Genomic DNA, 19052 nt, shown 5'->3' with positions numbered 1-19052 from the left:
CTAGAACCAATTGCAGTGTAATCACAGCTGTTGCTGTTTTAATCATTGTCTGAAGTGTTAATACCAATGGTTCATCATAAATCAGTGTCTTCAGTATAAATACATGTGGCTCAGTATTAATCAGAGTCTGCAGTGCAGTCAGTGCCTGCATTGTAAACACAGGTAGCTCTCTGTTCACAGGGGTTACTCCCTCCCCTTCGAGTCTGCCCCCCAGCCATGCCACCTCAGTTCCACCGCATGTCGGGGGATCACTTTGCGATTCTCCAACAGGAAGTCACTGCCCTCTTGGCCAAGGGGGCCGTCGAGCAGGTTCCTGGGCTAGAAGTAGGTTGTGGTTGTTATTCCCAATACTTTCTGGTCCCTAAAAAGGACAAAGGGGACCTGCGCCCCATCTTGGACCTCAGGAATGTCAATTGCTTCCTCCGGCGGGAGAAGTTCAAGATGTTAACTCTGGCTCAGGTCTTGGCTGCCCTCGACCCTAGAGACTGGATGGTAGTGTTGGACTTGCAGGATGCATATTTTCACATCCCCGTCCTACTGTCCCACCGGCGTTACCTGCGGTTCACAGTAGGCCAGGAGCATTTTCAGTTTGCAGTGCTCCCCTTTGGCCTTACCAGCACCCCTAGGGTGTTCACGAAAGTGATGTTGGTGGTCGCAGCTCATCTGCGCAGATTAGGGGTGTCAGTCTTCCCCTACCTCGATGACTGGTTGTTGAAGGCGGGCTCGTCCCAGGCAGTCGTCTCCCACCTTCAGACTACGGCCGACCTCCTGCATTTGCTGGGGTTCTCCATCAACGTGCCGAAGTCGCACCTGAGTCCCTCTCAGAAGCTCCCCTTCATCGGAGCGGTTCTGGATTCGACCCGGTTTCGGGTTTATCCTCCCAAAAAGCGAGTCTGGGATATTCAGGCTATGATTCCGATCTTTCATCCTCTATCCCGGGTTTCAGTCAGGATGAACCTTCGGCTCTTTGGCCTACTGGCCTCCTGCATCCTGCTAGTGCAACATGCCAGATGCCATATTGCTGGCTGTGCAGTGCGACCTGAAGTTCCAGTGGACACCTCATCAGGGCAACCTCTCCGATCATGTCCAGATCTCAGGGGGCACTGCACGACAATTGCAGTGGTGGCTCACGAATCACGATTGGGTCAATGGCAGATCCCTCTCCCTTCCCCAACCGGAGCACACAGTGGTGACAGATGCGTCCCTCCTGGGATGGGGCGGCCACTTGGGAGAGGCGGAGATCAGAGGCCTCTGGTCTCCGGCGGAGTCCCGACTCCATATCAACCTTTTGGAGCTTTGGGCGATCCGTCTGGCATTGAAGGCATTCCTTCCCTCTGTCCGGGGAAGTGTAGTGCAGGTGTTCACGGACAACACCACCGCCATGTGGTATTGCAACAAACAGGGCAGGGTGGGGTCGTGGACTCTATGTCAGGAGGCTCTGCTCCTCTGGACATGGCTGGAACATCAAGGCATAACTTGGTGGTTCAACACCTTGCAGGTTCCCTGAATGCCAGGGCGGAGGAACTCAGCCGCCGGTGTTTGATGGATCACGAATCGCATCTGAACTCGGACGTGGTGCAAGGTCTCTTTCTGCAGTGGGGAGAGCCTGGGTTAGATCTATTCGCCACCAAAGAGAACGCGCAATGTCATCAGTTCTGCATGTTGGAATTTCTAAGGCGGCACTCGCTCGGTGCCGCTTTTCGTTGCGAGTGGAGCTGCGGTCTGTTGTATGCCTTTCCGCCTATACCACTCTGGCCAAAGTGCTGAAGAAAATTTGGCGCAACCTGGCCCAAGTCATCCTTGTGGCTCCGGATTGGGCATGAAGAGACTTGTATCCCGAACTACTCAACATGGCGATCGATCCCCCAATTCGACTGCCTCTTTGGGAGGATCTTCTATCGCAGCAGCAGGGGACAGTCCTCCACTCGAACCTGTCCAGTCTCCACCTCCATGCATGGAGATTGAACGGCGACAGTTGACAGCTTTCGATCTTCCTCCCGACTTCTGTGATAGTATTCTGGCAGCCAGGCGTCCCTCCACTAAGTCGGTATACGCCTGCAGGTGGAATACATTTGTGGCATGGTGCACAGCGAAGGCTGTGTATCCCCTTCCTGCCCCTCTTTCTGAGGTCCTTCTGTTCCTTCTATCTTTGGCCCAGCAGGGCTCTGCTCTGGGCACTATCAAAGGTTACCTTTTGGCCATTTCCGCCTTTCTAAGGCTTCAGATTAGCCTTCTCTTTTAAAGTCCCCAGTTGTTAACCGTTTCCTCAACTGCATTACACACACGTTGCCTCCCGTACCTTTCAAAATGCCTCAATGGGACTTAAATCTTGTCCTGACCTATCTGATGTGCGCTCTCTTTGAGCCCCTTCATAACTGTCCTTTACGTCTTCTTACTCTAAAGCCGGTTTTCCTGGTAGCTATCACCTCTGCCAGAAGAGTGAGCGAGCTTCGGGCTCTTTCATTTAAACCTCCTTTCCTTTCTTTTCATCCGGACAAGGTGGTTTTAAGGACCCGTCCTTCTTTCTTGCCAAAGGTTGTCACGCCCTTCCACATCGGGCAGACCATCACTTTGCCTACCTTCTTTCCTCCTCCGCATCCTTCTAAGGAGGAAGAGAGGCTCCCCCGTCTGGATCCAAAACGTGCGCTCTTGTTCTATCTGAAGCGCACACAACAGTTCTGGGTGGATGACCAGCTCTTTATTGGCTATGTGGGTGCAAAAATGGTCGGGCCATGCACAAACGAACCATCTCTCAGTAGGTCATTCTGTGCATCAAAGCATGTTACTCGTTTGCTAAGAAGGAGCCTCCTGTGGGGCTGTATGCCCATTCTACCAAGGCAAATGCAGGACATTTGTCAGGCAGCTACGTGGGCCTCACTGCACTCGTTTACCAGTATAATAAAGGGTGGTCCCATTATTGTAACATCAAAAGGTGTTAATACAGCATATCTTACATTACTAAAGAAATCAAATGAAAAATAAAAATGGCAGCAGTGTTATTTAATCACACTGAACATATATCTCAGTTATAGAATTTCTTTGAAAAAGCATTTTGAGTACCCGATTGGGGGGTGACGCAAGGAATAAGGAGAAGTGAGTGATTTGAGTGAAGGTAGTGGGGTACGTGAAGTTAAAGAATAGTGCGTTATACAATTTTACTATTCATTCGGCATAACATTTAACAGCCAAATAGTACGACAATTGGAATAATTCATACAGTCTATTACATAGCCATGTAAAACAATAAATCACAGTAGATCAGGTACTGTTGATGGTATTGGCATCAAAATAGTGTCGCTGTTTCGACCCCTGATTGTGTGTAGGTTCCTAAGAGCCTTACTAGTGGGGTCTTCCTCAGGACTGATGTGTGCGTGAAGGGGAAGGGGCACCGTGACTGAAAGCAGATAGTCCTCCCAAGGGGTTCATGTGAGGATAGGCGGGCCCAATGGCTCCAAAGGCTTAAGTGCGGGAGATAACGAAGAACACTTAAAGGTTGGGAGAGGTCATCAAAGGTCCAAGTCTTAACAATCGTATGAATTCATATAGTTAAATCTCCATGCTAATGTTCATTATTTTGATCACACCAGAAAACCTGGTAGCCTCACATGGGTATACTGCATTGTCCGGTTAGAATCACGAAGAAAGGGTGAAGGGTGAAGGGCTGTCACCGTGCTAGATAAATAATAAATAAATAATTACGCACTTATATAGCGCACGACTACCCGGAGGCATCTCGGCGCTTGTACGAATACCGCCGAGGAACCCTTCCTGGCCTTTCCCTGTGAGGACCCCACTCCTGGGCACCCCCAAGGTGAAGTCAGGCATCCTCAGCGTTGTTGTAGAGATTAAGCAAGCTATTGCCCAGAGGTGCAGAGTGGGGCTCATGATCAGAATAGGCACCGAGGTGAGAATTATCAGGTCCGAGGAAATTGAGCCTGTGACCCGTTGAGGCAGGAATTGAACCCTGGTCCCGGCCACACTACTGCATCAGGGTCTGCCGCTCTAACCATTGAGCCACACTTCTCTACTAGTGTGGCCTCCCTCTGCGCATTGAAAATTGGGAACCCTAGGGAACAGGGAGTAATGTTTATGGAAAAGCCACAGCCAACTGGGGCTAATGTCACTTACAACCAGTTTAAATTGTTAAATCATTGTAATTACCTCTAATGAACTATCTTGACTTTGTGCCTTTTCACTCCCATCCATTGCTCACACGAGCACTTCTCCTTTACCCTCCGAATTTCCCTGTTTGGAGCAACCTCTTGACTACTAAACGTTTGGTAATGGTTTTATCTTTGCAATTGTTTCTATGAATAAAATAGACAATTCTCTGTAAATAAAGTGAGTGCCTTCTCATTTTCAAGGTGCATAATCTGAAAGTCTATATGTATTAACTACTATGTGCTGATGATCTTATGCAGGCAACAAATGATAACTGAATTATAAACGTCTTTTGACTAGAGGTCTAGAACCAATTGCAGTGTAATCACAGCTGTTGCTGTTTTAATCATTGTCTGAAGTGTTAATACCAATGGTTCATCATAAATCAGTGTCTTCAGTATAAATACATGTGGCTCAGTATTAATCAGAGTCTGCAGTGCAGTCAGTGCCTGCATTGTAAACACAGGTAGCTCTCTGTTCACCAGGTGTGCTGCAGTATAAATGCATGCGGTGGGGAGCAGGCTGTGCATTGAGTGCTGATTGGTGCTATCGCTGCACTGCGAGCGCTGTCTGCTTCGCCCTATGAAGTGTACGCTCTGTGAGGTTGCCCTGACTGCACACTCCCCTGCCCCCTCTGCTTCCTGTGATGCTGCTGCTTCCATATTTATCATTCTGTAGAATGTTGTCACCTGTGTTTCATCATGTGAGCCATGGGCCGGACGTGCCTTCTAGACTGGTTAGCAGTTAAAGAGATTGCTCAAGTTATTGAAAGTAATCCAAAAAAGGCTTTTGCGTGCCCCGACTGCCCCAGAGTGTATTAAGGAATATGGTCTCCACCCCACCCCATCTATCTTTCCGTAAAAGTAATCCCTTTCACATCTTGTTATTTCTATTTCTCTGATGTTGTCTCACCCTCCCTTTCCATTCCCCCTCTTTTTATGTCTCTTTAGTGTCTCTAGTCCTCAGTCACCTTATCCGGGTTGCCGTGTCTTCACCTACATCTCTCCCTGACTTCCCTCCCCACGTTCACCACCTTCCCCTCTCTCCGCATATACTCTACTCATTTCACTTTCTCTTACATCCTCCCTCCTGTCTTCCCCATGCTTCAAACCTTCTTCTATTCTTCTCCTCACAGCCTTACTCCCTGTTACTCACACCTGTCTCCCCATTTCTTCTATGTCATCCCCCTCTACCGCTTCACGCTTTAATAGTCTAAATAATTGTCTCTCTTTTTGCTTACCTGGCCCTATCTTTCATCCCTCCTCTCATTCTTTGTCTTTTCTGGTCTATTCGTATTCACCACTTTATTCGTCTTTCCAGTTGTTCAGTTCCTCATTGACTATGCCCATTTTTTTATTTCTCTTTCTCACGTGTTATCCTGTTGGCTTGTCTTTGTTATTATCTTCCTTCATTCACCCGTCTCTTTCTTTAATTCTTTCTGTCTTACTCTTGCTTTCCCACTCTCTTTTGCCGTCCTTTTTTACTTTATATCTCACCCTTTTCTCTAACCACTGTCATGCTGTTTTTTCCCTCCGCCACTCTTGTTTTCTTTAAATCTCTATCTTATTTTCCTCTGACTATTCTCGCTCCTTCTTTCTGTTTGCCCCTCTCATCCACGCCAGCCCCCACCCTTTCTGTCCCTCGTTTTACTGGTTCTCCCGCGTACGCAGTGTCTGGCTCTTCTCTTCTTCCTCTCGGGCTCAATCCCTAAAGTTCCACTAGGTGGCAGCAGAGTGCCGCTGGAGGAAAGTGCCGTCCGCCCGAGGCCTGTAACCTGCAGCCCCGGAGCGAGGTGTGCGGATTGTAAACCGCCCCAAGGACACAGGAAGACAAGAATCGGCTACAACATCTGGCACTGCCGATAGCAAGGCACTGCAGGGATGGAGTAAGCAGGGCCGGTTCTAGGATTTGCGGGGCCCTGGGCTAATACTAGATGTACGAGGCCACGCTAATTTAGATAAGTGGCCCATTGCAAGAACATTCGGAGACACTGCGGGACGCCCATTGTCCAGGATTTTAGCGCCCCCACAGTTTTAACTTTCAGCCCACAAGCAATTCTCACACCTTCAGTCCAATAGATGTGAGAAATGCTTGTGGGCTAAAAGTTCAAACTGTTGGGGTGCTAAAATGCTGGACTATGGGCGTCTCCTTGCAATTGGGACAAGTGGATGCTTCTCCCTCCCCTAGGCCTCCAGACACCATCCCTGAGAGGCCCAGGGAGGGGGGGGGGGGGTATCTCTACCCTAACTGCAAGGGGACAACTTTCTTTAAAATGGATCGCAGGGAAACAACAGGACACACCACCAGTGCGGGCCCCATGCTGGTGGGCTGAGTGCGAGGCCCTGGGCAGCTGCCCACACTGCCCATGCCTAGCGCTAGCCCTGGAGTAAGGAATGGCAGTTGGCGACTAATCTGGCACTGCAGTATGTAGGTGTAGGTGGCCTCGCTGGGTACTGTAAGGTAAGGTTAGGCAGCTGCTAGGGCGCCACTATCAAGTCGTTTCCGAGTGCCCTCTAAGGCCACCAAGGTTGCCTAGCGCCACTGTGCAACGGTTGCATTGACATCATACTAACCCTGGCACTAGCTCTGGGGTGCGCCAGGTGCAGCTCCGCTAACTCTCTTCTCTGTTTCCGCAGCCCATCCCAGACGGCAGCCCCATGAAGCGCTCCGTGTCCACCCTTACGCCGCCCCCGCCTCAGCATCGGCAGCAGAGGACCCCCCTCTATGAGTACTCCTTGGAGAGGGTGCCGCCTGACCGGACGCACCACCACCACCACCGCTGCCACCGCCGGAAAGAAAAGAAGCAGAAGTCACTGGAGCGGTCGTCCACGCAGCTGGCTGCAGACGACCCAGGTACCCCTCCGCGCCAGGCCTCTGTGCCCCCGCCATTTATAACCCACACCTGCCTGGGTCTTGCCGCCCAGTTACCACCACAAGTGGGTCTTCCAATCCAATGCGTTTAATTCATGGTCTGCAGGCCTAGGAGCCAGGTGGTGGCCCCTGTGACTGCAGGCCATGAATGGGTGAATTGGGGGACAGGGCTCAGGCAACGGTTCCACATGGAGGCGATATGGCGAGCATGCATGCCCTGCAGGATGTCTTTACTCGCAAGCATGATGGTCCCTGGATAAGGTCATAGGATGAAATAATTTGCCCTTACTCAAAAACAACAAATAAGCAACATATTTATTAATTTTGTGCAGCACCAGCCAAACCTTAAACTTCGAACTCGAGGACCACGTCCAGGAAAAGTACAAGCATTTGTAGGTCTCGCATTTTCAAAACCTTGACCTATTGGTATTGTAAATGACAATGCCTTTTATTATTGCAGGTTTTTTAAACACATAAATAAAATACATTTTCATCTACAATGCCAATAGCTCAAAATCTCGCAAATGTTTTGAGGATAATCGCGCATTGTTTGTCCTTCATAGGGGAAAATAGCTCTTTTCTCGGCTACGGGAATCGAATCTGCAAAGTCCGGGAATTGAAACTGTAACCAAAGCCCCAGGCGCAATTGTAGTTGCGCACCTCGACACTAGGGATTGAGGTGTTAAAGCACAAAGACTTGTACAGTATGAGAGAAACTGGGCTTCTTACAACAGTTTGAAAAAGTGTGGAAAATACATTTTATCACGTAAAATGTAGGTTCATAAAAGCAGCCACATATTTTAAGGCATTGCGTCGTCCTGCGATGCTAATGCCTGCTAGGCACCTGTTCGGTATGAGTTAGTGACAGTTGAAACTGTAGACAACTATTAGAGTTGTAAGTGTTTCTTTAAATCATAAGACTGCCAAAAGGGGGAGGAGAGAGAGCAATACCAAAATGAGGAATAAAGGAGAAACAAAAATGTAGAAAGAATGAAAGCTGAGTCAGAAAAAGGGGAAATTAGAGAGAAACAGGGGAAGCAAGAGCGGTAAGTTGGGCACGAATATTAGACGCACCGAGAGGAGGAAAGAGCATGAGAAAGGGAGGAGGACAAGCGTAAGGAATATGGAGAAAATTAGGACAACGCTGACAGAATAAGAGAGAAATAAAAAATAGGAAGTGATAAAATGTGAGTAAAAGATACGGGGGTGAAATAGAACGAGAAAAAAATATGCTACGTTTTCTGCTCAGAAATATCGACGGTGCTCAACAGAGAATGTTTGAAAGACAGGGTAAGATAATGAGAAGGAGCTAGGAAAATGGATTGCGATTTAAAGAGGAGGGAATATAAAAACAAGAACAAAAAAAGTGTGCACATGAGACTTAGTTAAAAAGAACACAAGTAATATTCCCCAAATCACGGGCTAGGCAGAAATCAACTAAAATGTACGTGGTATTTGGATGTTGTGAGGGCTGGCAGGTAGGGGCTCTGGAAGAGAGACTCGGGATCTACGGCTCTTTAAATTTAATGTGAAAGCGCTTGTTGTGGACGTCTGTGTAATGACCGGTTACTCACCTGTAATATTCATTACTCTGAGTCGTAGCCCTCCCCGTCCCAGTCCTAACTACATGAGCACAGCTCCTCCCACCAGAAACTCCCAAGCCACTTAAAACCCATCCCTTCACTCCAGGCCACACCCATACCCTGAGGCATATAACTCTGTGACGCGCCAATCAACATCCTGTACCTAACAAGCACAAGAAGCCGAACAGGGAGGGAGGAATGGGAACCTGGACCGGGACGGGGAGGGCTACGACTCGGAGTAATGAATATTACCGGTGAGTAACCAGTCATTAGCTCCTCGTCAGGCCTCCCTGTCCCAGTCCTAACTACATGAGCAGATACCAAAGCAAGAATCAGCTTCACTCAGTAGCAAACACAGACTTTATTAAAGCACCTAAAAAGTCACACCACCAGAGCAGAACGCAATACAGCATCCCCAAACCCAGCAGAATCAGTCCCCCAACCACCAAACGATAATGGGACATAAAGGTGTGTGGAGAGCTCCAGGTAGCAGCCCTGCAGATCTCAGCCATGGAAGCTCCCTGAACACAAGCCCAGGAAGCCGCCACCCCGAGTCGGTCTCCCCTGAACAGACCCAGGAGCCAACACACCACAGGCCTCATACGCAGCACCCACCGTAGCCAACGACTGAGGGTAGCCTCAGAAGGCTTCAGACCTTGACCAGCCAGACCAAAGGTCACAAAAAGGCATTCTCCCTTACGAAACGGCTCAGTACGCATCAAATAGATCTCCAGAGCCCTCCGAAAGTCCAAACAGTGCAGCCGCACCTCAACCTCCGAAAGAGGACCAGGACAGAAAATAGGCACAACCAGATCTACAGAGCAGTGAAAAGAGGAAAGGGACCTTGGGAACAAAGGAAGGATCAGGCCGCAGGACCACCCGATCAGGAAAAATCCTTCAAAAAAGGGGTCGAACAAAGCAAGGAGCCCAACTCCCCTATCACCAGAAACCGACGTAATAGCCACAAGGAAAAGTACCTTGATCGTCAGAAACCTCAAAGACACCTCCTGCAGAGGCTCAAAGAGAGCCCCTGCAGAGCCCCCAAAACCAGGAGAACACCCCAACGCCGCAAGGTTCATCTTCTCCAAAGCCAACCCGCCAGTTGCAGGCGTACCAGACACTCCCGAGACAGAGGAGGAAACGACAAGGGACAAGGGACCACCAGCAACCTCCAGAAAGGCCCCACTGCCAACTTCAATAACAGAGGGAACTAAGGCCTCCTTGACCATTAACGAGCCACCAGGATCACCGAACCCCGATCCAGTTTGACCTTCAGCAGAACCCGAGGCAGCAGAGCAATCCGGGAAAAAGGCATACATCAGGCCCCCCTCCCACCGGAATGACAGGGCATCCACCCTCCAAACCGCGGCAGACCGAACCAGAGAACAAAACTTCTCCCTCATGGCTGTCCCTAGGGCTGCAGACGGTCCACCACCGGTACACCGAACCGGGCCATCAGGCAACCAAACACTTCCTGAGACAGCCACATGTCCGATAGGGAGGGAAACACCCTGGCCAGGCGATCCGCCTCTGAGTTCAAAATCCCTGACAGTTGTAAAGCCCTCAGAGACAACAAGTGAGACTCCTCCCACAGGCCGATACCTTGAGCCAACAAATTGAGGGAAGCCACCTTCGCGCTCCCTGGCGGTTGATATAACACACCACCGCCGTGGTGTTCGACCGTACCATCACATCCCTCTGGAGGACCCAAGGCAGAAAATGAGTCAATGCCAACTGAACCGCCTTCAATTCCCTCCAATTCGAGGACATTTCCGCCTCCGGCACAGACCAAAGACCCTGCACTGACTCCTGACCCAAGACCGCACCCCAACCCAGTTCGCTGGCATCGGTCGTCAGGACCAATCTCTCCTGGGACCCAAGGGCGAGCCCTGTAAGAGGTTCCGATCCAGCAGCCAACAGGACAACTCCTGGGCAATGGACACCCCCCCCCCCCTGGAATCAACAGCTCGTAATTCAGAGGCTGGATCCCAATGCCCCAGAAGATGATTCACCAGGGGGTATAAGTGTAAACGGGCCCAAGGAACAATCATCACAGTAGCTGACATTAGCCCCTGAACACACAACCACAGGCGAGCCATGGAAGACTGAGCCCCCAACACCTTCCTCAGTTCGTGCACAAGAGTCAGTCTGCGGGGCTCCGACAGGAAGACCTTTCCCAACCTGGTGTTGAACCCCCCCCCCAATGAACAGTAGATCCTGAGTGGGGCGAAGATGGGACTTCTCCAAGTTCAGAATCCACCCGAACAATTGAAGGAGACTGCAAACCTCCCGGGAATGTGCCTGAGCCTGAAGGAAAGAAGAGGAAGAAATCAACCAATCGTCCAAGTAAGGGAAAACCTGTATACCCCGAGCATGCAACAAACCCAGCAAGGGTGCCAACACCTTAGTAAACACCCTTGGAGAGGCAGACAGGCCAAACGGTAATACCTAGAACTGGTAGTGATCCACCCCTACACAGAAAACCAGGAACCTGTGTGAATCCTCGTGCACCGGCACATGAAAATAGGCGTCCCGGAGATCGAGAGAAGTCAGGAAATCCCCCACCGACAGGAAGGGAAGAATCAACTGTAGAGTCACCATTTTGAAGGACCGATGAGGGACACACAAGTTCACTGCCTTCAGATCCTGGACCGGCCGGAAGTCCCCTTTTGGCTTCTGGATTAATAATAGGATTGAGCAAACCCCGACCCTGTTGACTCACAGGCACCCTCACTACAACCCCCTTTGACACCAAGTCCCGAACACCATCCAACAGAGCACAACATTTTGCCTGAGACCTGGGAACAGGTGTAGCCCTGAACACATTCACCGGAGGAGTCCCAAATTCTATTCTATAGCCCAGCCAGACCACCTGCAGGATCCACTGATCCCGAACAAACACCTCCCAGACTGGAAAAAAAGAGGTGAGGCGATTCCCCAACCGGCACACCCAAGGAACCCACCACATAGCCACGACTTGAAGGGACCTGCAGAAGAGGAAGCACCCTGTTGACCCCGGGACTTGTGGAAGGAAGGGACACCCCGGCCACGTCCCCTGCCACGAAAGGGCTGGGCTGCCATCCTAGATTGAAACGCCTGCCCAAAAGCCCGCTTATAACCCGTAAACTTCCCCTTCTGAGAAGAGCGGACCTAAGCCAACAATTTCTTGTCCTCAGCTGTCTTCTTTATCAAAGCCTCCAACGGCTCCCCAAGCAGCTTAGAGCCCGTGAAGGGAATCTTCATCACGACCGCCTTCTAAGCAGCTTCCGCCTTCCAAGATTTAAGCCACAACTGCCTCCTAGCAGCAACCGAGGCACCAGCAGCCGCCGCCACAGCGCTAAGGGAGTCGAAGGACGAATCTGTAATGAAACGTAACTGTTGTTCCAACATGGACAAAGACTCTGAGGGATCCTCATCCTGCATGAGCTGCTCAGAAATACCCTGACAGTCCTTAAAAAGCGACTGAACAAGATAGCTGGTGTAAGATGCAGACCTAACTGCAAGATTAGAGGCTGCAAAGGACCGCTTCAAGGCCCCCTCAACTCGCTTGTCCCCAGGATCAGAAGGCACCACATCCTCAGACACCACCAGGCTCTGAGACTCCATACCAGCCAGCAGGGAATGCACCTTCACCATGGCCGGAAATTCCTCCATGAATCCCTGCAAGGGATACCTCCTAGCCAGAAACCGGGGAAAGGCATGTTTGTCAACATCCTTCCACTCCCCCTCCAGCACCTTCCTCACAGATGTATGAATGGGGAGGCTTTCAGGATCTTTCTTCAGGTAATTTGCAAAGAAGTCTTCAGATTCTCCACCCTCCACGGGACCAGGGAACCCCAAATTGTCTCGAACATGCTGCAGAACACAGTGAAGGTCATCCCCTTTGACAAAACGACCCTTCACCTCCTCATCAGAGTCAACCTCTGGATCGACCTCCGCCGAGGCATCCAATTTCTGCCTCTTAGGCCCCTTGGGAGCACGAGTCACAAAGGCGGCCACCACAGCAGCCTCAATCATCTTTTGAATATCCGCGATGAAAGGAGCAGTGGAAGAACCAGCGACCACCACCTCATCCTCACAGCCGAGCTCACACACGTCTGCACCTCTACTCTCCATGTTGTGAACAGGAGAACAGAGAATCAGAGCCCAGACCAATCAAAGCAATCTAAGGGCCAACCAGGGAATGCCACCCGGACCCACAGCCAATCCCCAAACAGGACCAAAGGCCGGCCTCCAAACCGGCCAATCAGAGACAACTTCAAACCTACAAAAGGAAACGACTGAACAGGGCCCAACTGTAAGGATACGAAGGAACCCAGAAGCCCCCGCCCCAGAAACCAGCGAACCCAGAGCTAAGAACTCCCCAATGCCCCAGCAGAACTGCAGGACAGTAGACTAGAGCCCCCAAAACACAACATGACCCCCACAGACAGCAGAGACTGTTCGAGGACAGGGAAAACTCCCCACCAGGGTGCCCTCAAAAGCAGATGAGCAAGAATCAAAGACCTGAGCCATCAAGCCCCTTGCAATTCTCCCCCAGCAACACAAAACGGCAATTTTAAATAATGGACCGCAAGTAGAGGGAGCTCAACTAAAATAAACGCAGCAGCGAGAACATTAAGTCAGGTTATAAAAACCGCAGAAGCATGACTAAAACCACAAATATCGGGCCCCCACTGAACAAACAAAGGGATCCCCTCGCAACCCAAGACTCTACTAAGGATTGCAGGAAATTAAAAAACAGGAAAACACTGGCTCGAAACGAAACGAGCACCGTGAGAGTAAATTAGTGGAAAAGTCAAACCGCCACGCTCTTGGCGCACTGAATAGTCTGCCGCGCCCCACACACCTCCCCACCCTCCCCGGGTGTTCCCGCTAGAGCAGGGAACGAACCCGGAAAAGGGGAGGCCGCAGCAGGGAGTCACCACTCCACACCAGACAGTCCGGACCCCCCAACCCCACGGTTCCACAACAGCAGGGACTCAAAGCATATGCCAACAAGTAAAAACAGGCACATTAGGGGTTAAAAACGGGCGCTTAACATCCTGTTTCACACTTACCCGGAAGGAGGCCAAATCCAGCACCCCCACGACGAAGTCTGCCCGGTAATGATTCCGCAGAAAAAACAAACAGGATGTTGATTGGCGAGTCACAGGGTTATATGCCTCAGGGTATGGGTGTGGCCTAGAGGGAAGAGATGGGTTTTAAGTGGCTTGGGAGTTTCTGGTGGGAGGAGCTATGCTCATGTAGTTAGGACTGGGACGGGGAGGGCTGACGAGGAGGTAATGAAGAGAGCAGACTTCCCAGGTGCTCACGGGGGAGCTCAGGGAAGCAAAATGGAGGAAGGGGTTGAGGGAGGGTGCATGGTGGAAGGGTGACTTTGTGAAGGAAACCGAGATAACCCCCTAAACAAGTATATTGACGTTAACCGAGTTAACATCCAAAGCTGCCGACTTTGTTGCTGGAGAACAGGGTTCGAGCTTTGGAGTGGGCGGTAATGAGCGTATGAACAAATCCGAAGCCAACATTTACAAAAGACAATATCACAAGCCAATGAAAAATATGGTTGGAGAGTAGGCAGAACTTCGAGTTCATGTCCGAATACAGCATGCCTTGCAGAGCAAGCCATACGCTGCCCAGGTTCGACCTAAAAACAGAGGTGGGTAATTAAGGCAGGCATTGCAAGTCGAGGTTACTTCACCATATGAAGGGTTGTCACAACCTTATTGCCTTCTTCTTACAATCGTAAGTGAGGTAAAAACGTGGTCATGCTTATTATATATGCGAGTAAATGATATGCAGGACATATTTTTATATTTTAACCACATGCAGGGATCTAAGAGGGTAATGGCCATGTTTTGTTTTCAGTTGTGCCCTGAAGAGGCCTTCTCACTATTTGAGCACAACAAAAAAACTAGATATTATTCCAAAAGTAGGCGTGACAATAACATTTTACTACTGTAAATCATGTGCATATTTTCCACTTCTAGAATGAGTCAAAATTAAAAATTAAAACAAGGGGTACATTTACTTGAGCATTGAAAAAGGTTAGCTTTTCAATAATAAAAGTAAATGATCGGCCTCGAACGTTACAAAGATTGAGCACTAAAGGTATGAGAAAAATAGATGGCTTTGAAGACAGCCTAGCCCAGTCCTCTTATGAAATGCTGATCACTCTCGCACACCTTGACTCTTCTGTAAGCAAACTCCTGGCAGTGCATGAGCGTCGTGCACTTTTATCCAGTAAGCAATGTGAAAGGTTCTTGTCCAGCCGTTTGGTGCTTGCTATAAAATATTGGTGGGGCCCGGCTCCCAAATCCCTTATAACCTGGCACATATTCCTCCAGCCCCATTTATTCCAGCCCCCTGATTCCTACCTCTGCTGCTTTCTGGGAGACCAGTTACTGTTCGATGAATGGTGCTCACACTCATGGCCCTGCCAGTGCACCTCACTCCTGCACTCTAACTTCTTCCACGCCACTTCTAGTTCTAAAAAATGGTGTATAAAATGTGCCACAGGCTTTTTTTTTCTTTCCGGCCCGTGATGCAAGCAAAGGAAATGGGCCACCTTCTTCCCATTTAGGTCGCAAAGGTCAGCAAATTAAAGTGCAGTGGCCGGTGACGCGAGATATATGTACATACGTATATATATATGTATATCCCGCTCATTTGTCGCCATCTGGAAACAAGAAAGGCACTCGCAGGGCTTACTGCAAAATAGGGTTTTATTTTTCAAAGTTTATGGACGAAAACATGAGACGCGTTTCGCCTATGGCTTAGTCTGAAATCAGACTAAGCCATAGGCGAAACGCGTCTTTCATGTTTTCGTCCATGAACTTTGAAAAATAAAACCCTATTTTGCAGTAAGCCCTGCGAGAGCCTTTCTTGTTTCCAGACGGCGACAAATGAGCGGGATATGTTCGCGGCTGCACCGCCGCGTTTGAGGCACCCGTTCCGACCGTTTATATATATATATATATATATATATATATATATTGCATACAATGTGATCCTCCAGACCTTGTGTTGCGCTCAACTACTGGTGCTCAGCACAGGAGCCGGACCATAACCCAAAACAACAATTTTACTCCAATGATGCGGCACTTCAGACTTGGGTGATTTCAGCTTGGTTTATTCAGCAACAACTCAAACCAATGCGTTTCAGCCTAACCTCGGCTTTGTTCACGATAGATATATATATATATACACACGCACATATACATATATTTCAGATTATTCTACCGCTCTTAATTCCTCTCGAACCAGTAGAACTCAAACAGCACAGCAGGGTTAGAAATTCCAGATTTTTATTATATCATCACCATCAGTGCATTACACAGGGATGGGATATATATATATATATGTTCACAAAACCAAACTTGTCTGTCAAGTAGGGAACACTGACACCTTGCTGCTGGTTCAAAAGGTGCTTTTATTTTACTAATGAAAGCTGTACAGGTCCAAATAAACCCAACGCGTTTCTCCTCCAAGAGAGGCTTGATCACGGGTAAAAGCTCTGCTTCCTCCTTGCCTCGTGGTTTTACACTGCAGCTTGGTTTTCTTGCAGAGTGCAATTACAGGCAGGTGTGTCCTTTATTTTCTCTGCAGCATGTGAAAACTTTATTGTTCACTTTACCAACATGCTGCCAAATGTCTCACAATAGGGACTGTCTGTGATTGCAAGTTCGTTTTGAAACTGTCTTTTTATATGCTTTCATATGCAGCACCCTCATTACCACAGCCAGCAAGTGAAAAAACAACATCTTGCACCCTTACCAGCATTCCTTTTCGATTTTCTTTTGGCAAATCTCCGTGTTTAATCTTGCAGGATGCTTGGTGAGCTGGGCTCATGGATAATTAATGCCACAAACGTTGCCCCGGTGAATGAACCACAGACTCTGCAGGGCGGGTCAGTGCAACGATTCCAGGGCTCCCTGGAATCGTTGCACTGACCCGCCCTGCAGAGTCTGTGGTTCATTCACCGGGGCAACGTTTGTGGCATATATATATATATATATATATATATATATATATATATATATATATATATATATATATATATATATATATATATATATATATATATATATATATATATATATATATATATATATATATATATATATATATATATATATATATATATATATATATAATCACCAAGGAAGGTATGTATATGTCGAGTTAAGTATAGAAAATCTGTACAAACTTACCTTGGGATATTTCGCCCTTTGATATCCTGGTCACGTTACTGTGCCCATTGATATTCTGTCTTCGTTGTTCCCGACCCACACGAACTTTGCATGGTGCATGTGCAGAAACAAAACTTTACCGAGTCTTTCTTTAGACAACCAGCTCCATAGGTACTAATGAGAGCCGGTCTTTGTTTTGATGTGTAAAGCTAATTTGGTTCGGTCTCCCAGAGCACTGATGGTTGTCTCTGAGGAGTCCATGATGAACATCACTGTTTTGGAATCTGTAGCTAAAAGCTTAACTCTCAAGGGGTTGGTACCTAAAAGGGGAATGTTTTGAGTACAGGTGGCATGAATACATCGTTATTTGACATCAGAAAACAGCAAACTCCAAGATCCCAACCACTGTGAAGCAGCTGTACTCAATAACTGAGCTTTAGCAGAACAATAGTAATCATTCCTTTATCTGACAGCTTGGAACTAATTATAGGTGGATGCCAGCAGCCAGGGTGTAGATCTTCTCAACTGGGAAACTGATCCGGAAGTAAATGATGATGTGGTCACTGTGCAAGGAGAATGCGACACAGACCTGGCCGTGTCTGTGAATACTCAGAAAGCATGCTCCCTGGCTACCAGAGACACTATAGTTAATTTTATTCAGATCCGTTACTGGCCAAATACTCTTTTCTGTTCTTGCACAATCACGTCTTACACAGAACGATGCAGACATAAAAACAAATCGTCCAGGGCGCATTTGATCTCTTATGCACAGCTCAGCTTGGTCATCTACCACTTGGTTTTTTATTATTGCAAATCATGTCCAGAATGTAAACCACCAACATATGGTCAATTACATAGATAGTGTTTAGATTAGATTTACTGTTTCTAATTCTATGCCTGTGTAGCATTAGAAAATGTATTGTGTCAAGATATAAATATGAATTAAGAAGAGTACATCTGTGCTTACCAGTATATGATGATATGTGGGTAGTCAACTATCTAGACATGATATTATTGCATTTTGATAACAAAACTCGATATTTTGACCCATATCCCACTGCTGAAACATCTACTTCAAAGATCGTGTTCACCTCTCCCAGGCATCTCCCACCAAAGAACCGGAAAGAGGAGACATGTTACATTTGAAAGGAAGGAGGAGCGTGTGTCCAAGCCTGGCAGCAGGGATCATAGCAATGTGGGCGTGGAAGTCCCAACAGCATGCATGGCTTGAGTAGACCATACGAAAGAACTCGGGGGCATATTAGCAAGGAACCTCGTTAAAATTATCGCTGTTTTATCGGCGGGAAATTGCAGATAAAGCGGCGATAATGGGCTTGCTAATATGCGCTATAGAATTCCTATACAATCCCAGGTTAGATGTGCAGGACATCTAACCTGGGATTCTATAGGAATTGAATAACGCATATTAGCAAGCCCATTATCGGCGTTTTATCGGCAGTTTCCCGCCGATAAAACGGCGATAATTTAACGAGGTTCCTTGCTAATATGCCCCTCCGAGAACTTAGAAGGCTTTTCTCCTGTTTTTAATGGTTACAAGAATAAAAGCTTATATATATATGGTGCCTTTGTAGGCTTTCCCCGACTTGAGTTTTGTAACATTTGGCCCTCAGTCTAGTTAATGTGTTTTGTATTTATCAGAGCATAAGAGAAAGAAACAACTTTGGAAAGGCCAACCATTCCGGATTACTTGAGGGAGCAAGCAGGCTCAGTGAATGAAAACTCGCCGCTGACATCTTTTGTGGATGATGTCAGTGACTCCACGGGTGATGCTTGGTCTTCTTTGGTACCAGAAAGCTGCAATGATTATGGAGTCCTCTAGAATTTGTGAACATGCGAGATGCAGCATCCCACCTGGAGAACCCCTATTTTAACCTGAACCTCCTTTTAGCAAAAGATATTTTTAAAATGTTGTACTTGTCTCCTATTAAGACATACATCGTTTTGACAGCGATGAGGATGTTCTTCTTCCATACAAACGTGCACATTTAGTACTTTGGGCCCATCAGCCACGCTGACAAATAGGTTCTCATGCACAACTTGCCTGGGACAAGAATCCAGCCTCAGCATTGCCATAAACAGGCACACAACTGTGTGTCAGTTGTGTATTGATGTCATTTCAGAAGGGGCCTTTACAGTATTCCTTTTGTAGCCTCAGATGCTTGTTGGGAAACTATGAGAGCATGGCTGATTGATTTGTCTGCTTGTAAAACACACTGATGTACCT

General features: G+C 48.1%; 1 protein-coding gene across 1 annotated transcript in view; it reads left to right on the top strand.

Annotated features, from left to right (window-relative positions):
- The window catches only part of CACNA1B (calcium voltage-gated channel subunit alpha1 B), a 1091759-nt gene that overhangs the window by 1055265 nt on the left and 17442 nt on the right, over positions 1-19052 (top strand). Inside the window, exon 45 of the mRNA XM_086921120.1 lies at positions 6798-7014. Coding sequence (XP_086777246.1) covers positions 6798-7014 — 217 coding nt within the window. The remainder of the gene's footprint in view (positions 1-6797; positions 7015-19052) is intronic.

This window comes from Lissotriton vulgaris, chromosome 5 (genome assembly GCF_964263255.1).
Source record: "Lissotriton vulgaris chromosome 5, aLisVul1.2, whole genome shotgun sequence".
Taxonomy (NCBI): Eukaryota; Metazoa; Chordata; class Amphibia; order Caudata; family Salamandridae; genus Lissotriton; species Lissotriton vulgaris.
This window is presented reverse-complemented; position numbering and strand designations above follow the sequence as displayed.